This window comes from Canis lupus, chromosome 24 (assembly GCF_048164855.1).
Source record: "Canis lupus baileyi chromosome 24, mCanLup2.hap1, whole genome shotgun sequence".
Lineage (NCBI taxonomy): Eukaryota > Metazoa > Chordata > Mammalia > Carnivora > Canidae > Canis > Canis lupus.
This window is the reverse complement of record NC_132861.1, coordinates 18910203-18931066: the sequence shown is the minus strand read 5'-3', so window position 1 is coordinate 18931066 and position 20864 is coordinate 18910203. Positions and strand designations below refer to the sequence as shown.

The following is a 20864-nucleotide window of genomic DNA, read 5'->3' as shown; positions in this document are numbered from 1 at the left end:
AGTCAAGAAAAAGTAGAAATTTTCTGAAGTTCTAAAAAATAACCATCACATGAAATCCATGAAAAAGTCTATGATTAGATTGCAGGTTATTTGCCAGATCACTAGACATGAGTATCTGAAAGCCATGAGAAATTAACTCTAGGCATAGAATGGCACCTTCAAGAATTTATCAGAAGAGCATGAAGATATAGTCAGGCACATCATTTTCTCTCCTACTCAAACTTAGGTCATTTAAAAATCTGGTAAGTGATTTTGACACAATAAGTTATAAAAACGCATGAGAAAAGGTATACCCTACTAAATTCCAATCAATTTAGACTACTACATATGAGTTTTGAACATATGAAAACTAGTAAGAGGAACCAATTCGGACTTTTTTTTTTTTAAGTTTGATTATTCCATGCTATTTTAACATGAATTCTAATTAAGATGATAATCAGAACTCACAAAAATTTAAAAACCTTAAAATATTATCAATAAATAAAGCAACAGCTTCCAAAAATGTAAACCTATTATAAAAAGATGTGTTTAAAGTTCCACGGGGCGGGGGGGGGGGGATGTTTTACTCAAAGAGGAAAAAAAAAAGAGGATTTGAAACAGAAACTAGCTGTATCTATTTAGATCACTTAAGGAGAAATATGGTACTGCTTCATAAAAGTAATTCAAGTAATATTATAAACCTCTTCTTCAAAATAAATGACTGATGGCCTAATTTCATTTTCTATTGAAATAATAAACATTTTAGGGACAAGAAACCTAAAATCCTTAACTATGGGTTTTAACAAAGAAGCAAAATCTTAGGGACTCACAAAATTTTGGAAATACAATTCCAAAGATCATCTAATTCATTTCCTGCATTTTACAGGTGAAGAAAGTATTGATGCACCAAGAGATTAAGACAAGAAATTCAAGGTCACATGGCTGGTAAATGTTCGTTGAGCAACACTAAACCGCCCCTAAGAGCATATGCCAATGAAGAGAAGACCAAGCAAGCACCTTCTTGTTTTCATAAGCAATGAAACATGCTTATTTCTAACTGTGCTTATATCCAACCCATTCTTCCTGCCTTCTCCTCCTTTTTGCAAGGAATGGAGGAGGAAATAACTGCAGAAGGCAAGTGACTTTCAAAAGTTTCCAAGATGGGCAGCCTGGGTGGCTCAGCGGTTTAGTGCTGCCTTCAAGCCCAGGACATGATCCTGGAGACCTGGGATCAGAGTCTCATGTTGGGATCCCTGCATGGAGCCTGCTTCTCCCTCTGCCTGCCTCTGCCCCCACCCCTCTCTGTCTCTCACGAATAAATAAATAAAATCTTAAAAAAAAAAAAGTTTCCAAGATAACTCCTTCTTAAATAGCTGTTTGATATTAAATAGGCATATCTAAATTACTACTCCCATAAGAAGCTTACTCTAAGAATGGAGGAATCTGAAAAAAAGAAAAGCCAAATTCCAAATTTAAAAGGAGGAATTTTCCTAGCCTAATGAATTATACTTTCTCATAAAATTTATGAGTAGCTTTCATAAACTGCACTTACACATAATATAAATGTACAAATATGTAATATAAATGTTCCATATCCTATATGGAACTCTAGAAGCTACCAGCAAGATCAGACTTCACATGGACAAACAAGCCTTATTCTTGCTCTCCGCTCTAAAGATGCTCGAAATTTCAAGGTCTTCATGAGGAAATCACAACTTACCTAGAATTTCTGATACTTTTAGGATGATTCTCCACTGACCACAACACTGTCTAGATAACAAACTATTTTAGGCCACTTTAGCAGTAAGCTTTCACTTCCTACCATAGGAAACTCTCTTTAATAATAATTATGTAAATAAAATTCATTTCTATCATGCCAGCCATCTGAAACTACATAGAGCCATGAAGACAAAAGTTAAAGTGAAGTATATAATGAGAGGCAGAGCACTACATTCTGTTCAAAAAATATTTTCAAAAGAAAACTAAAACTATAGTAATCGAGTCCCAGATGTTCAGCTACTACATACAAACACCTCTCTGCTTAAAGACTTCTGTCCAAAGCATAAGCAACAGAAGCTCCAGAGTCTGCTTAATAAATACATAGGCACACCAACCAAGAAAAGTCTCAGGTTTCATTTTATTTTGTTTCAACCATTTCTGAGATAAGAAATTAAAGAAATTCATTTCCCCCCTGAAAAAAAGATAGAAGAATGCTACAAAGTTAGCTCCAGAAGTACGGAACCAATCTCTCACTGGCTGGATGTATCACTTTAACAAGAACAGAACTCACAGGATTTGTGAATGCATATTTGACCAGACCAAACTAGCAAATTCCTAAGTGCCAAAGACTTCTGAAGTGAAGAAGTCTAAAAGTACTCTTCTGATAAAATGCACAGGCATGCAACATGCACACGCACATGCGCGTGCGTGCACACACACACAGAGAAGAGTGGAAAAGTAAACCTAGAATAAAAATAAAAGAATAAGAAGAGAAAGAAATGAGGAAAAACAAGAAACATAATAAAACTTAAGACAGAAGTGGGAAGGAAGAAATTTAAGAGGCCAGAAAAGGGAAGCATCAAAGAGAACGTCTCCCCTTTACTAGAATATATCACCCAGACATTGTATAAAAATGACATATTAACGCTAAATAAGAATGTGAAAATTCTGAACTGCGATTGACTGCCACTTGTATGAGAAGTCTTCTTAGAGGAATTAACCCTTCTGTGCTGGTGGCAACTGAGTAAGGAGCTGAAAGATTTTCTGTGAAGTTTAGATGTAAACATTAATGTAACACAGGGCTTTGCAGTACATTAATGATTAGATTATGCTTATTATACATGCACTCAACCTTTTAAATAGTTAGTTAATGTCTCAAGCACAGTGGGAACTAGCAATACTATTTTCTAGAAATTTTTATCAGGAAAGCAAAAGTATACCAAAACAAGCTCAAATCATAACAAAGCAATAGTACTTCATAAAATATACAAACTCTAAAAAGGAAAGAGTCGTATAAACAAATACACTCTAAAAAATACTTACAAACTTAGATCAACTATTTCCCAACTAATACAGAATGATAATTGGATTATCATAGAAAGTCAGATGAAAATGATGGAATCCTAATTAATGTAGTTAAGGCATATGCCATAAAAATCAGACTCAAATTACTTTAGGTGAATAGTTTAATACAATGGTTTTCTAAATCTAATTTCTAAATGCTGAATAATTTCAAGGATGTAAAGATGAAGGCTCCCTTAAATTCTTGATTGTGAATTTAATTTAGTTTTGCTTCTTGTAATTTAACATTAAATCGAATATTCCCCACAGGCATACGATAACAAATTTTCTTGGTGCCAGAAACAAATTCACCCAAAGTATAAAAACTGACCATTAAAAAAAAGAAGAAAAAAAAGATCAAAACTGCCTCACTTAGAAATCAAAAGGTGGTTATTAAAACTATTCCTCTAATGACAAGACCTAACTCCTGAATGAGACAGAGCCACCTTCACCACCACTGCTAGCTCCTTGCAAACAGAGAACAGAACATTTTTTTAAGGTTGTCATATTTTTAAAATGTCTTTTGAAATCAGGTAATAGGGTCACTTATGTTACTGTTTAGAAGGTGGTTTTAAATGTTACTACATTCGTGCCTCATAACAGCTTAAGGCAACCAAGTCCATTAAGGAAAATGGTCCCAATGTTGCAGTCTTACAGATGAAAAGAAGGCTAAGTGACGTCCTCAAGTTGTTACCAGGAACAGGCATCACTGGTGCCCAGATCTCACAGTATCCACAGCAGGGCTCTTTTTACTCCAATCTAACAACTCATTTATAATTCCTTATATGAAAAGCACTTTTAACATAATGCTAATTATAGGCTATTTCAATCTGGAAATCAGAGTGCTAGTGGCTAACAGTTAAGTCTCACAAAAAGCACAAGAATAAAAGATCAGATATTTTAGTTCTTAATACACAACTAATCAATTTTATGGTCAAGGATAACTCAGAGTATATTGGTTACAAAAATGGCTCCAATAAGTAGAGTCAACAATAATTAAGTTATAAAATAACAATAACCAATAAAATCTCTGATTATTGAAAAATATGTTAAGAGGCAGAAGTCTGTGTATCTCTTAGAAAATACCATTTTTGGACAAGAATTGTAACCTTTGCAATTATTTTTAAAGGAAAGAGCATTTCTGTACATATGCCAGCTAAGAGGTAGTAATAAAACGTTTTTACAATAGTAAAAATTAACACTTTGTTTTAAAATATACAGTGATAACCTACACAGAACTAATATTTGCTAAGCAAGTGGAGCACAAACTATATGGTTAAAAAAATTTTTCAGAAAAAAAGCTAAAAGAAAAACTGTTGAAACGTCCAAAAATAATCATAATTTTAAAACACTAGGATATGATATATGACAGTATATTTGCTATGATAAGTGAAAGGACTCTTGAAAACAACTGAAAAATATATTAGATTTTCCCCCCACCATTAACAGCCTTCATGTTATGGTCAGTATCAAAACAAATTATTGAATACTATATTTAGGGGAAGAAAATTCTAAGGAAAAACAAAGTTCTCTGTCTGGCTTTATGGAATATCTTTAAAGCCACTTGAATAGTGATTACTAATGGAAAATTATAACTATACAAACCTGCTTGTTTTAAAAGGAATTTAAAATATCTTAACATTCAAGATGGAAATGAGATTTGATTCTGCAAAAATATTTTTGAAGTGAATACTTACCCAAAATATGCTTGCAAACTGCAAATGGTGATTTTGATTTCCTAAATGATAAGAATATGTGCTCTGCATGCTGGCGTTGTTCATTATTAACCATGGAAGGTGGTGCCTTGAGAGTTTAAAAAAACAAAAGCAAAACAAAACAAAAAAACAAAGTACACTTGTTTAATAAAAAAGTTTGAACAATAGCAAACCTTTAACCCACAACAAAAGAAAATACTTTCACTTTTGGGGGGGTAATGGGAGGACAAATTCCTGCTTATTATTTTAAAGAAACTATAAGGGCAGCCCGAGTGGCTCAGTGGTTTAGCACTGCCTTCTGCCGTGGTCATGATTCTGGGGACACGGGATCGAGTCCCACATCGGGCTCCCTGCATGGATGGAGCCTGCTTCACCCTCTGCCTGTGTCTGCCTCTCTCTCTCTTTCTCTCTCTCTCTCTCTCTCTGGGTCTCTCATGAATAAATAAATAAAATCTTAAAAAAAATAAAATAAAATACAGAATCCTTACCTTAAAAAAATAAAATAAAAAATAAAGAAACTATAAAGCATAAAAACCTATAAAGTATAAAACTTCATAATAAATATTTAAAATATGGTTTCAGGGTAATAGAAGAAATTCCTGGCAAACTCTGGGTGAGAATCCTTTAAAGTTGCTACATTTTAGAAGATAGATACTTACCTAACATTTTCCTTATCTTTTAAACATAGCTAACTTATTGCTTTTTATTCCAAAATATATTACTTCACCTAACTTGACAAAGTTCAAATAATCTCTAAATTCTTCAGCACTGGTGAAACCAAATCCAAAGTCACTAAAAATTGATTTCTAACAGCAATCCTTTAAAATAAAAGTTTTATCAGATAATTTTACCTCAAGTTTTCTAAAATCACCATTAAACCAGAAATAATAGGGACCTGTAAAGTTTGAAATTTACAAAACTCCTATCTGAAAGTAAGTTAATCAGCAGAAAGGCCAGACTTCTGGCTTAACAAAAACAACTTCTATATATATAGTCTGCCAGGTTTTTAAATTCCATTTTGTTCTAACACTCTTTCCTCTAATGATATTCTTCTGAACCTAAAACATACCCACCTAAAATACATTCTCATTATACGGCTTGGTAATCTTTGACTTACTTAGATGGTCTGGCCTAAAGGAATTCTTATAATTAGCTAAAACCAGTTCAGATGCTACTCCTTATGATACAGCACCCTCTACAGCTCTCTAGATAAAAATGAAAGTATTTTCATTAAAGAATTGTATTGGGATTCCTGGGTGGCTCAGTGGTTGAGCGTCTGTCTGCCTTTGGCTCAGGGGGTGATCCTGGGGTCCAGGATCAGGGTCCAGGATCAAGTTCTACATCAGGCTCCTTGTGGGGTGCCTGTTTCTCCCTCTGCCTATGTCTCTGCCTCTCTCTCTCTCTCATGAATAAATAAAATCTTTAAAAAAAAGAACTGTATTAAATTATTTAACATGTCTTTTGAAAACGGCTTTATTAATAAAATACTCTGAACAGCTAACTCTGCAGAGTACAAATATTTTTGTCCTTCCATTTGCAAATTCTTCATTCTTACTATTTTAATTCAACAAGCTTGTGTTTTTGTAAGATATTTCATCATTAATATCTGCTGACTATACCCCAAAAACACAGCATATTAATAAATACTACATGTCCTACTGCTATGAATACAAATCAACAACTATAGACTACCCCAGTAATTCTGATTTAAACATTCTTTCTTAAAAAAAATAATAATAAAATATTCTTTCTTCTCATCATCCCAGTACACATACATAATTTTGCAAATAATTAATTATGCCAGTTATTCTACAAAAATAGTTCCTAAAGCTAAAAATCTTTGGATACTCTGATATCCACATGCTTAATAAAGTACTGGTCTCAATATAACTGTAATATGACAGAATGCTATTTCATTTATAAAATATCAGATTTCCTAAGTAATGAAGTATAATCTAAAAGTTGGTTTATCTTACCCACCTGGTTGAACATTTATCATACAAACAATAAAACCATCAATTGATTCATTAAATGACAATATGGTATTCATTTTAGTTTCCCAAAACCAAAACTTCTAAATCTTTTTGAAAATGACTTGGCAATGGTTTCCACATAGCAAATTATGAGCATCGATGAGTCCTGAGAAGCTCTTTTGTTAAAAACAAAAGAAAAAAACAAAGAAAACAATCCCAAACAGATTCCCAGTCCCCAAAGGTTTAGCAGGCTGGGACCCTAACCAAAAATATGCATTTTTCTCTTAAAAGTTCCTAGGTATTATGATCTATAGAACATCCACCTGTCAAACTCCTTCCTCTCAGGAAATAAGAACTCATCCTTCAAATTCTGCTTCAGTCTCTCCTTCATCAGCCTTTCCTGACCTTTCCCTAGTCAGCCTGAACACAAATGATGTCTCCATCTCACCACCTTGTAGGATGCACTATGTATGTATCTCTACTATTCAATTTACCATAATGTACTGCAAGTATCTGCTTGCCCCTTGTCTCCTTCTCTCACTTTTCTGACACCAGGAACTTTCTTTTACTCATCTCTAAATTCCTAGAGCCTTGCACATACCAAAAGGAGAGGCAACACAACAATAACATTTATTGAGTACTTAGCACTGCAAGGCATTATTTTCAACTAATGGACAAGCATGCAGATATATAATCTCACATTAATCCTATTAACAACCTTATGAGGTAGAAACTAATAGTATCCCCATTTTACAGATGAAGAAACTGAGGAATGGAATAATCAATTTGCTCAAGGTTAAGTAGGAAGCAGAGGTGGAAACTGACTCAAGGGCTCTAACAGTAACTACACTCAGGTGTCTCAGTACCATGTAAGACTTATGCTTAAAACTTTGGGGTAGAAAGAATAAATTCCCCTAAAAGTCTTCCTCTAGCACCCCATACAGACATTAGGGTAAAGTTTGTAAGGTTTCAGTAAAGAAGTAATAATAGTAAAAGAGTTTTTTGCACTGTCTGTTCTTTCATTATAACTAATAGTAAAAGCTTTAAAACAGCTCACACTTCAGAGGTAGAGTCAAATGCATCAGAAGAGCCTGAAGAAATAGTAGATGGTAGCAGAGTATGGTGATGTTAAGAGAGGAAAACACAGGTGAGCAATCCCGGGTATCCTCAGGAAAACAAAGGCATGGTCAGGGGAAAAATTGAGAGGTATTTCTAAGGAGTCACATGAGCAGGAAACCTGAAGCTCTCAAATCTCTAACTCAATATACTGGTGTTTCTGGACCAGCCTGCACCATTCCACTAGCCTACCAAGGCCACCTTCAATTTACAAAACATCCAGAAGAAATACCATTGGTAGCAGAGAGCTAGAGGCATCTGAAGCTAGAACTTGAAACAAAAACACTAATAAATGGACTACATGACATATTTAATATGAGGGGCTTAGGGGAGGGGGTCGGGAGAACCAAAGTGCCTAAATAATTTCTATTAAAAGAAAAAAAAAAAAAAGAAGTATTTACTGAGGACTGACTATACTTCAAGCACCATGCCAGAAGCTAAGAATATAAAAGTACAGAAAATCTTTCCCACCCTCACAGAGTTCTGAGTCTCAGAAAAGACAGACATTAATCAAATAATCACATGAATAATTATGACAGTCTATGATTTCTGCCACTAACTGCATTCTGGTTTCTCTGTCGTCATGCTAAACCTGTCCTCAAAAAGTCAGAAAGCCCACTTGCTAAATCCTATGAGGCCTTTAGACTCTTTCCCTTGGCAGCTATAATAACTTTTATTAAGGTTAACAACAATAGCACCAATTAATCCTCACACAGACTGCTAAATTACATACTCTCCCATTTAATCACAGCAACATCCTTGTACGAATTATTTCCTCTTTTTTTACATATGGAGAAACTTAGGTTCACAGATCATCACATGTCCAAGATCATAAAAAGTATCACAACCAAAATTGCATATTAAGTCTGTGTGACATCAAAGCCCATGACCTGACTCTTTTTGTACTAATGAGGAAACACAGTTGAGTAGACTAATTTCTGTCAGATGGCTAATAGAGAAATCCAAGTAATATTCTTGGCTTAACTATAAGTATCATTATTTACAGGATAAATAAATGGGAAAAAAAAGGTATCAAAGTCGCATTGAAAACATCAGGCACGACTTACAGATAGAAAACAAGCTACAAAAGTAGAAAACAAAACTGAAGTCATGCCACAGAGCTGACAGAATATTTTTAGCTGTAACTGCTCTCTCATTTTTTAGAGAGAGCATGGCTTAACGTTCAAATTAGAAAATCACAGGTATACTACCTAAAAACACATTTACTGGTAGTTTTTGATTCATTCATTGAAGACTTTGTTAAGAATTTGTTCAATTTTTAGTTTTCTCTCTATAATCTTTCGTTAAACTTTTGGAACTTATCATTGCTCCTACCTAAATTAAATTTAAATTAAATTTAAAACTTTTAAACTTTTGGAACTTATCATTGCTCCTACATAAATTAAATTTAAATCCATAACACATGATGATATACTTTATTACTAAATTTAAATGTATTATACCAATATTTCATAGCATTCCACAGAGTATTCCAGATACTGGACCTTTCCACTAAACAAATTGAGAGATGAGCCCTAATTAATCTCTTGTGATTTACTAGGATATTCCCAAAATTTGTCCTTCCAAGTCTGTTTTTCTCTCAAACTTCTCATATCACGATACCCATCACTCCAATCTCTCAGAAAATGACCTTATTTTTACTTTCCCAAAGTGAAAGCTCCCTGTATGATTAGCTCCTTTATGTAGCTTCCTTTTCAAAAAGAATATTCTCCAATCACCTTCTCCCAATTTCTTAACAAAATATTCCCTCCCCCTCAACTTTCGCTGAAATCTAAATCCTCCTCCCATACCTGTCCCACTGGCTCTCTGCTCACATCCACCTCATTTCCTCCCACACCTCTTTTCACTCTCTTTATCTTAAAGTTATACTTAGCAATGGCACACTGCATTCTGCTTACTAAAAGGTTTACCCTACCTTAAAAATCCCTTTAAAACAACCAGTCTCCTATAATTAAAAGAATAGGATACTGAATCAAAATGACCAGGTTTCTAATCCCACCTGTGTAGCACATCAGTTGGAAAACTTCTATACAAGGATACCTCCAAGCAAGTCAGTGTTCCCATCTAATGACGCTAATGAATACGTCTCATAATTGGTAAGAGAACTGCAGTTAAAAATACACATATGGGCCTCCCCAAATTAACCTACAATAATTAATACAATTCCAATTTAAATCCCAATGAACCCTATGGTTCATCTCAGAATATGACAAGGTGATCCCAAGACATGTAAGAAAAAGGCCAAAAAGAGTAAAATCAGGAAAAAAGGATCTTGAGAGCATTATGCTAAGTGAAATAAGTGAGACAGAGAAAGATATTCACTTACAGAGAAAGATCTCATGTATATGTGCAATCTAACAAAAGAACAAAAAGCATCCCCCTCCAAGCTCATTATAGATACAGAGAACAGATTGATGGCTGTGGGGAAGAGGATGATGAAATGGGCAAAGGGGGTCAAAAGGTACAAACTTCCAGTTATAAAATAAGTAAGTCATGGGGATGTTGGGTATACCATCATAACCATAATTAGTAATATTTTACTGCATATCTGAAAGTTACTAAGAGAGTAGATCTTAAAATGTCTCATAAGAAAAAGATTTAATAGCTATATGTGGTGATAGGTATTAACTGTGATCATTTCACAGTATATACAAATACTGAGTCATTATATTGTATATCTGAAACTAATAAAATATTATAGGTAATAAATAACACTGAGGTTCAAAAAACTATTAAAAATGTGGAGAAGAATAAGAAAGGAGGGGGGATGAGTGAAAAAGGTGATGGAGATTAAAGAGTGCACTGTAATGAGCGCTAGGTGTTGTATGAAGTGCTAAATCACTAAACTGTACATCTGAAATTAATATTATACTGTATGTTAACTAACTGGAATTTCTTTTTTACTAACTGGAATTTAAATAAAAACTTGTAAAAAAAAAAGAAAGGACTCTTACACAACCAGACTTGAACACTTATAAAGGCATTATCATAATTTTTAAAAATTGTAGTAGAACAGGAAAAAACAAAGGAGCAGAGAATTCCCAGAAACACACCCATGACATATGATAAATTAGTGAAGAAAGACTAGACTATACAATAAATGGCATAGGAAAGTGGGCTACTTATAAGCAAAAACGAAAGATCAGATATCTACTTATATCATACATAATAATAAATTCTAGGTGATTTTAAGATTTAAAAATGAAAAGCAAAACGTAAAAAAACTAATGACAAGGGACGCCTGGGTGGCTCAGTGGTTGAACATCTGCCTTTGGCTCAGGTCGTGATCCTGGGATGGAGTCCCATATCAGGCTTCTCACAGGGAGCCTGCTTCTCCCTCTGCCTGTGTCTCTGCGCCTGTGTATCTCATGAATGAATAAGTAAATCTTTAAAAAAAAAAAAAAAAAAACAATGACAAAACATAAAGAATAAAACACAGGATGGGGCGCCTGCATGGCGCAGTTGGTTGGGTGTATGACTCTTGGTTTTGGTATGGGTCATGATCTCAGGATCCTGTGATTGAACCCTACCTCAGGCTCCGTGCTCTGCGTGGAGTCTGCTTGAGATTCTCTCTCCCTAGCCCTCTGCCCCTCCTGCTTGTGCTTTCTCCCTCTCTAGAATAAATAAATAAAATCTTAAAAAAAAAGAAAAAGAAAACACAAGAGAATATGTCAGAGTAGGGAAGGATTATTTCAAACTTTACAAAAGGCATAAACCCTTAAAAATTAATAAATTCAACTGTTAAAATTATAAACTTCTAAACATTAACTGTAAGACTAGTCATAGATCAGAAGACAATAACTGCACTGAATATAATTAACAAAGGACTAATATTCAGAACATAAAAACTCCCACAGAAGACAACTTATAGCAGAAACTGACAGCTACCTCTTCAATATTCACTCCTCTTCTTCCTTAGTAAAGAACTCTAATATGCAGCACTTTGCATAGCTAAATAACATTTCCTAGTGCCCAGACTAAGTTCTGGCCAGTAAAATGTAAACAAAGCCTGGGGTAAAACTTCCTAAAGAGAGCTGATTCAGCTGGAAACATAATTTTTTTTTGTCTGTGGATCTTCTTTCCTCCTCCCTGGAAATGAATATGGTAGCTGTAGTTCTACTAATCATCTTAGATCACAAGAAGACGTAGAAGATGGAAAACATCAGCTAAGAATTATAAACAAAGAAAAAAAAAACCCAGCAGCAGCAGCATGAGCCCCTGATGCTATCCTGGAGCCACAGACCATCTTCAGATCAATTTAACTCACCCTTTGTGAGAAAAAATAATCATTTTTAAAAATGATTTTTTAAAAGACACTGTTATTGCTTAATAATTAAGCAATATTAAGCACATCGTTTGCTTAATAACAGTTATTAAGCACATTATTTAAAAGACACATGCTGCCTAATCCAATCCAAACGATTACACAATGCAATAGAAAAATGGCCAATAAACATAAGAACATAGTCAACCTCACTAGTAACCAGTGAAATACAAATTAAAACAGTAAGCTATTATTTCTGAGGGGAAACATAAAATGATGCAGATTAAAAAAAAACTACAAAAACAAGAGCATGGAAGTTTGGGACTACTGTAGACAGTCATAAATTTAGATTAATCTAACATGGAACTTCATTTGGAATTTAGAATTACTTAGAAGAAGTTGGTGGTCCTGAATAGCAAAGAATGCAAAAAAGTCCACTCCTAGGCATTTATTCCTAGAAAACCTCTCCCACACACATATAAAGGTCACCCAAAGTTCCTACAGCACTATGATAACAAATAAAAAAGTAACAATTTGAAAGCCATCATTAGGAAATACATTATAGTACTGCCACACAGTGGTTTATAAGACACTTAAAGACTAAACTAGGGAGTAGCCCGGGTGGCTCAGCGGTTTAGCGCCGCCTGCAGCCCAGGGAATGATCCTGGAGACCTGGGATGGAGTCCCATGTCGGGCTCCCTGCATGGAGCCTGCTTCTCCCTCTGCTTCTCCCTCTGCCTCTCTCTCTCTCTGTGTCTCTCATGAATAAATAAAAATATTTTTTAAAAAAGGAAATATCTGTCAAAGATGTTCGTCGTGGCAATGTGGCTGGTGACAGCAAAAATGACCCACCAATGGAAGCAGCTGGCTTCACAGCTAAGGTGATTATCCTGAACCATCCAGGCCAAATCAGTACTGGATATGCACCTGTGCTGGATTGTCACACAACTCACATTGCTTGCAAGTTTGCTGAGATGAAGAAGAAGATAGATCATCATTCTGGAAAAAAGCTGAAAGATGGTCCCAAGTTCTTGAAATCTGGGGATGCTGCCATTGTTGATATGACTCCTGGAAAACCTATGTGTGTTGTGTGTTGAGAGCTTCTCTGACTATCCTCCTCTAGGCCATTTGCTGTTTGTGACATGAGACAGATGGTTGCTGTGGGCATCATCAAAGCAGTGGACAAGAAGGTAACTGGAGCTGGCAAAGTCACCAAGTCTGCCCAGAAAGCTCAGAAGGCTAAATGAGTATTATCCCCAATACCTGCCACCCCAGTCTTAATCAGCGGTGGAAAAACCATCTCAGAACTGTTTGTGTCAATTGCCATTTAAGTTTAACAGTAAAAGACTGGTTAATGATAACAATGCATCATAAAACCTTCAGAAGGAAAGGAGAATGTTTTGTGGACCATTTGATTTTGTGTGTGTGTGTGTGTGTGTGTGTGGCAGTTTTAAGTTATTAGTCTTTAAAATCAGTAATTCTTAATGGAAACAACTTGACCAAAAATCTGTCACAGAATTTTGAGACTCATTAAAACAAAAGTTAATGAGGAAAAAAAAAGATTACATGTAAAATGGCTATATTAACATTCGGTTTACATTGTTCTATATACTTCTTCATTTATTTGAAACACTGCATTTCTAAAATGAGGGAGCCTTCCATTACTGACAGTTCTGCTGATCTTGAACTCTGGCTAAAACCTAATAAAAATGGTAGATAAAATATTTCTACATTTTGTAATGTATTGCTGAACTCACAAGACATTAAGAAATCCCCAGAAGCTAAAAGGAAACCAAAGCAGTGATCCAAAGATGAAAGATGGCACTTATGCATTTACCCTAGAGACATTTGCCAATCCCAGATGACCTTGAGTTTCCATTCTGAGAGCTGCCCAAAAAGTAAAGAAGGCATCAGACATAGCCAGGGACCTCCTAAAATGGATAATAGGACATCCCTCCACATAAAGCTGGGATCCTCAGTATAAGGGTAAACCATTAAAAAGCAAAAAGAAAAACAACAGAGAGGGAGGAAGAGAGGGAGAAACTTGCTAGTGTGGATCTTAGTAATAGGTAAAAGAAGCAAAATTACCTCAGACAACTGATAACCATGAACAGGCCTTCTAATAGGTTTCCTGCTTCATTTCAACAAGACCTGTGTGTTCCAAAAACTTCAAGCCAATAAACTTAAAAATAGTCTATGTTGGTCATGCACCTAAGACACTTGTAGTAATGAATGCACCATAATCCAGGCCTCAGACTTTTCCAGAAATACTTTCAAAAGTTAATACTTAAAAATGTTTAAACACATGAGAAAGCAAGCCACCATGAGTCTAGAGAACAACAAATTAAAGCCAACAAAACTAAATTAAAACCAACAAAACTCATAAAATATTGGAAATACAGAAACAATACAAAATGTTTAAAAGAACTTAAAAATGTATGATGTAAACCTAATAAAAAATAAAACCTTTTAAAATAAAAAAAATAAAATTAAACCTTTAAAAAAAAAAGATTTTATTTATTCATTCATAAGAGACACACAGAGAGGCAGAGAGACACAGGCAGAGGGAGAAGCAGGCTCCCTGCGGGGAGCCTGATGTGGGACTTGATCCCGGGACTCCGGGATCACGACCTGAGCCCAAGGCAGATCCTCAACCACTGAGCCACCCAGGCGTCCCAAATTATACCTTTTGAAGTTGATAATGACACTATCAATAGAACTACAACAACAAAAAATCAATTCACAGAACGGGAAAAATTTTTCACCAATCATATATCTAATAAGGGATTAATAGCCAGAATCTATAAAGGATTCCTAAAACTCAACAACAGAAAAACAAAGAACCCATTTTAAAAATGGGCAAAGGACTTGAATATACATTTCTTTTTTTTTCCCTAAGATTTAACTTATTAACTCGAGAGAGAGCAAGAGAAAGAGAGACAGAGAACAGAGAAGGAACATAGGGAGATGGAGAAGCAGACTACCTGCTGAGCAGAGAGCCTGCTTGGGAGCTCATTCCCAAGACCCCAAGATCGTAACGTGAGCCAAACACAGATGCTTAACTGTCATGAGCCTGACATGGGACTCAATCCCAGGTCTCCAGGATCATGCCCTGGGCCGAAGGTGGCGCCAAACCGCTGAGCCACCCAGGCTGCCTGACACCCAAGATTTATGAATTTTATTGTATATTAATATGCCTCAAAAATGTTAAAAACTCAATAGTAGATTAAAAAGCAAATTAGATACACTGAGGAGAAAACTGGAAACATACAAAAAATTATTCAGAATGCAGAAAGCACATTCAAGTGTCTTAGAGAACAAAGTGAAGGTCAGAGCCCCAAGAAAGGAACCTATACAAACCTTATCATCCAGGCTTCCTCACTGTCCTCCCCCAGTGCCAGCAGCCCCTTTTCTCCACCAGAAGCCACAGCTCCTGTCACGTGGCTCTCTCCTACAGCTGCATCTCTCTCAAATTCTCCACTCTCCCTCCCTGCACATTTGGGCCCCAACAAGGGCTTCTACACCCACTGCAGAAGCCCTTATCCCTTACCAACCTTTGTTGACAGTCCCTTCACTAACTTTTCAATTACCCCTTTCAGTATTCCTTTGCCAGGTTCTTGACTGACACAGCATCCAGTAAGAATGGGAAAAATAAAGATTCAAAAAGTAATGGCAGAAGTATTCCAAAAATTTTTTTAAAGAATTTAATTATTGATTCATGAGAGACATGAAGAGAGAGAGAGGCAGAAGGAGAAGCAGGCTCCATGCAGGGAGCCCGATGTGGGACTTAATCCCAGTACTCCAGGATCACGCCCTGAGCTAAAGGCAGATGCTCAACTGCTGAGCCACCCAGGCATCCCATATTCCAAATTTTTAAGTAAATTCTAAAATTTATGAGAAACAGGACAGCTCTGGTGGCGCAGCAGTTTAGTGCTGCCTGCAGCCGAGGGTGTGATCCCGGAGACCCGGGATCGAGTCCCACATCGGGCTCCCTCCATGGAGCCTGCTTCTTCCTCTGCCTGTGTCTCTGCCTCTCTCTCTCTCTCTCTCTCTCTGTATCTCTCATGAATAAATAAATAAAATCTTTAAAAAAATAAAATAAAATTTATGAGAAACACTAAAACTCAAAAGTCAGAAAGCCCGATGAATCTAAACAGACTAAAAAAGAAAAAAACTCCTATTACTGATACCACAGTGAAACTGAAGAATTCAAAAATCAAAGGATCTTAAAAGCAGCCAAAGAAAAAAGATTATCTTCAAAGCAACAGATTGAAAGTGATTTCCTAAAATAAGGAGAAACTAATCTAGAGAAAAAACAGAGTAACATTTTCAGAGTACTGATAGAAAGTAACTATTAGAAATGTAATGTAGATCCAGGAAACATCTTTAAGGATTAAAATGTAATTGAAGACATGTTTCTGCAAATAAAAACCAAATAAAAACTTTTACTACCAGAACACTCTTCCTTCACGAAATCCTGAAGGATATATACTCCAAGAAAAGTGATCCCAGATGGAAAGCCTTCAATCCAAAGGACTATGGACAAAGAAATTAACTATGTGAATAAATCTAAACAAATATTGATATTTTAAAAATGATAAATTTGCGAAATAAAAAAGATAATTAAGATTTTGAACAATATAGGGGGCACTTGGGCGGCTCGGCCAGTTAAGTATCTGCCTTTGGCTCATGATCTCGAGGGTCCTGGGATCAAATCCCAGGCCAGGTTCTCTGCTCAGCGGGGAACCTGCTTCTCACACTCCCTCTGCCCCCCGACAATTGCTTGCTCTCATAAACAAATAAAATATTTTTAAAAAATGATTTTGAACAATATATGTTGCACATAAATCCAGAGAGGTGGTTTTAAGTTCTTGTTCTGTTCTGAGACAGCATTTACCGACTAATTTTAAACTAAATTGAGTATGCATACTAAAATGTCTGCCATGGTCAATAAAATAGAAAATAAAGAACATACACATTACAACACCCAAACTATGGAATGAGAAACAAAAGATTACCAAAACTCAAAATAAAGCAAAAGGAAGGACCATATACACATATATAACAAAATATGTAATTTATCAGTAATCACAATTAAATATAAACTAAACTATATTTTTTAAAAAACTGAGATTGTAAGGCTGGAAAAAAATATCCAAGGGCATAGAAAGGCTGAAAAGAAAAGGCTAGGAAAAAAACATACCAAGCAAATTCTCATCAGAAGTAGTCAATGAAATTGACAGAACTATGAGAACAGCAGGGAAAAAACAGAATTAAAGGCAAAATTTTATACAAAAGAGAAGTGGGTCATCTAATAATCATTAAAGGGTTAAGTGAAGTGGTATATAAATTCACAGCCTCCAATATAAATAAAGCAAAAAGTGAGAGGACTACCAACAACTCCACTAATATATCTCTGTCCGTAACTGCTAGTATAGAGACAAACAGATTTAACAAGCTAAAGAGGCATAAATACCTTGCACCTTTAATTGGATATCACACATACTTTTCAAATACAGGCTGAATAAAAACTGACAGAATACTAGGCCATAATGCATATTCAAACAAATTTTAAATAACTGATAATATGCATAACACATTCTCACAAAACAAGTTAGTATCAGACAAAAACTGAAAAGTAGAAAAATTCAAGGATGGGGCACTACCAGTGGTTCAGTCAGTTAAGTGTCCAACTCTTGATTTTGGCTCAGGTCATGATCTCAGGGTCCTGGGACTGAGCCCCGATTGAGAGTCACACTCAGCTGGGAATCTGCTCGATGATTCTTCCTCTCCATCTGCACCCACCCACCCCCCATCCCCATCAAATAAACAAATCTTTAAAAGAAAAGCTCAATGATGAAAGAAGAAACAAAAATGGAAAACACTGACCCAAAATACTTCATAATCAAAAATCTAATATGCAAGTCAAGTACAAGAGGAAAATGTATAGCCTTAAATGCTTAAGTTGAAAATTAGGAAAACAAACAAGCTAAAGCTCTAATCTAAGAACTAAGAAAAATAGAAGGAAGGAAATAATAAAGAGCAGAAAATGAAGAAACAGAAATTACATATACAATAAAGATTAAAAAGTTTGGAATAACTTCTTCTTTGGAATGACTAATAAAACTGATAAAACTCTGGCAAGAGGGGCAAGAGGGGTGGAGAGACACAAGAATTTAAGCAAGCAAGATTAAAGAAATTGTGACTACAAAGAACCTGAATCCTAAAGTGATATGGAAAAAATAATAAGCGACATTATGGTGATAAACAAAAACTTACGTGACATGGACAAATTCTTAGAAAAATATAACAAAACTTAAGAAGAAATAGAAAACTTGAACACTTCTCCAACTATTAAATAAATTGAATCAGTTTAAAATATTTCTTCCTAAAAAAAAATAAAAATAAAATATTTCTTCCTTTAAGCCCCCAATCCAGACGATTTTACCAAAGAGCAGAGAATAAATCATTCCAATCCTACACAGATTTCAAGAGAATACAAAAGATAGAACACTCTTCAACCCATTTTAGTAAGTCAGCATATCATCACAAATATGCCAATACTAAGACCAGATAAGAACCAGATAAGACCAGATAAGAACGATGTAAAAAAGAAACTTACAGGCCAATTTTATTCATGAACAGAGATGGAAAAATCTTAAGACAGTTCACATACCAAATACAACAATGGACTTTATTTTTTATTTTTATTATTTTTTTTAAATAATGTACATTGTGACCAACTTCATTCATCCCACGAATGCAAAAAAATGTATCACAAAAAAATGCACAAACTTTTTTTTTGCAGACATGTTTATTAATAAGATTCACAACTAACCTTTTGGTAAAGCAGGAATAAATGGAAACTTCTTTAAACAGATAAAAAGAATTTAAAAACCATAGCAAACATCATACTATTGTTGAGATATTAAAAGCATTCCCTTAAATTACCTCAAGTGTCAGTACACCATCGAAGTCCAGTGACTCAATGGGTTGGAGGTTTTTTTCCTTTAAAACCCAGTGGGAGAGGCTGAGGGAGAGACAGGATCTTAAGCAGGCTCTATGTTCAGTGAGGAGCCCAATGAAGGCTAGATCTCACAACCCTGACGTCATGATCTGACCCAAAAGCAAAAGTCAGACACTTAACTTAGCCACCCACAAACTCTGATTTTTTTTTCCTAGAGGTATTTCAAAGAATAAAGGGAAACTTTTACTTTTTTTTTTTTTAAGATTTTATTTATCTATTCATGAGAAACACACAGAGATTGAGAGAGAGGCAGAGACACAGGCAGAGGGAGAAGCAGGCTCCATGCAGGGAGCCTGATGTGGAACTCGATTCTGGGTCTCCAGGATCAGTCCCTGGGCTGAAGGCAGCACTAAACCGCTAAGCCACCCACGCTGCCCAGAAAATTTTACTTTTAAGAAAAATAATAAAATTCATTCAATTTGAAGTCATATATGAACCCACCAGACCCTTTTATAAGTCTCTGATTCATAATGGGATTTTAATAATCACATTTTTAATATCTTGAAACATTTTATCATTTCACCATTCTAAGGACTATTTCATCAGACCTCATCAATTATTCCCAACTATGCTAAGGATACACAAACAACAAAATTAAAAAATTAAGAAATGATTACATCACCTGGAAAACCAATGCAATAGCAAAATAAATCAACACTATTACATTAGTCTCATTTTTTTTTACTACTTTGCTCAAAATACAGCAGGAGCTTTCAACAACGTATAAAAGAAATATAGAAACACCATGTTCATGAGTCTTTTTGTTTTAGGTTTCATTCAGTAGTGCTAAGAATTCAGAATTTTTAAATTTCCCCTATAATAAAAGGAAATGGACAAGACATAATTATGAGGTGAATCAGAAAATAATGCACAAAGAAAAAAGAACAGCACTTTAGACCTGTAGTATCCAATATAGTCAGTACCCACTAGCTACATGTGGTTGTTTAAATTAACTTAAAAATTTAGTTCCTTAGTTGCACTAGACACATTTCAAGTGCTTGATAACCAAATGTTGCTAGTGGCTAACATATTACACAACAAAGATATAGAAAATCCTAACACTGCAAAAGATTCCAATGGGCTGACTCCATTTATGATGATAAAACTGATCATATAAATGTCATCTCAGACCTGCGTCTGCAGATGATAATATTCTAGATCATTGGCTCTCAACTGAGCCAATTTTGATTCCCCAGGGGATGTCTGACAGTGTCTAGAGAGATTTTTGGTTGCCACAACTGGGAAGTGTTACTGGTAACTAGTGGATCGAGGGTAAAAGATGCTGCTAAACATCCCACAATGCACACACCAGACCACAATAATGAAGAATTATCCAACCCAAAATGTCAATAGTGGCAAGGATATGAAACCTTGTCCTAGTTTTCTCAAACACAAGAATCAATGAATGAACCATACACTTCCAAGGACAAAAAGGAAATGACCCTAGTCTCACTCAGTCAATCATTAGACAAGAATTGCCTCATTACCCAATATTCTGTAACAAGAACCTGGATCAAATTGTTTTGTTAAGAGGATATGTGACACTATTTTTCTATTCTTACTCTTTTATGAGGTCTGAATTTAAAAACAAATTGATATAGTTCATAAGTGGACAAATGTTAACAGGTAGGTATGTATTAGAGGTGATAAAATTTCATAATCTTGATCATTCAATTGGTGTTTATAAACTTAAAAAGGAAAATTATTAT

General features: G+C 35.2%; 1 protein-coding gene across 5 annotated transcripts in view; it reads right to left on the bottom strand.

The window, feature by feature from the left end:
* Window positions 1–20864, bottom strand: part of XPO4 (exportin 4) — a 121996-nt gene that overhangs the window by 87284 nt on the left and 13848 nt on the right. For 3 of the 5 annotated variants that reach the window (XM_072795807.1, XM_072795803.1, XM_072795805.1), the window contains one exon: window positions 4737–4842. In XM_072795807.1, the coding sequence (XP_072651908.1) occupies window positions 4737–4830 (94 nt within the window). In that variant the 5' untranslated portion in view covers window positions 4831–4842. Of the gene's footprint in view, window positions 1–4736; window positions 4843–13081; window positions 13232–20864 lie in introns of those variants that run through there. The other 2 variants (XM_072795804.1, XM_072795806.1) reach the window with 2 other exon arrangements.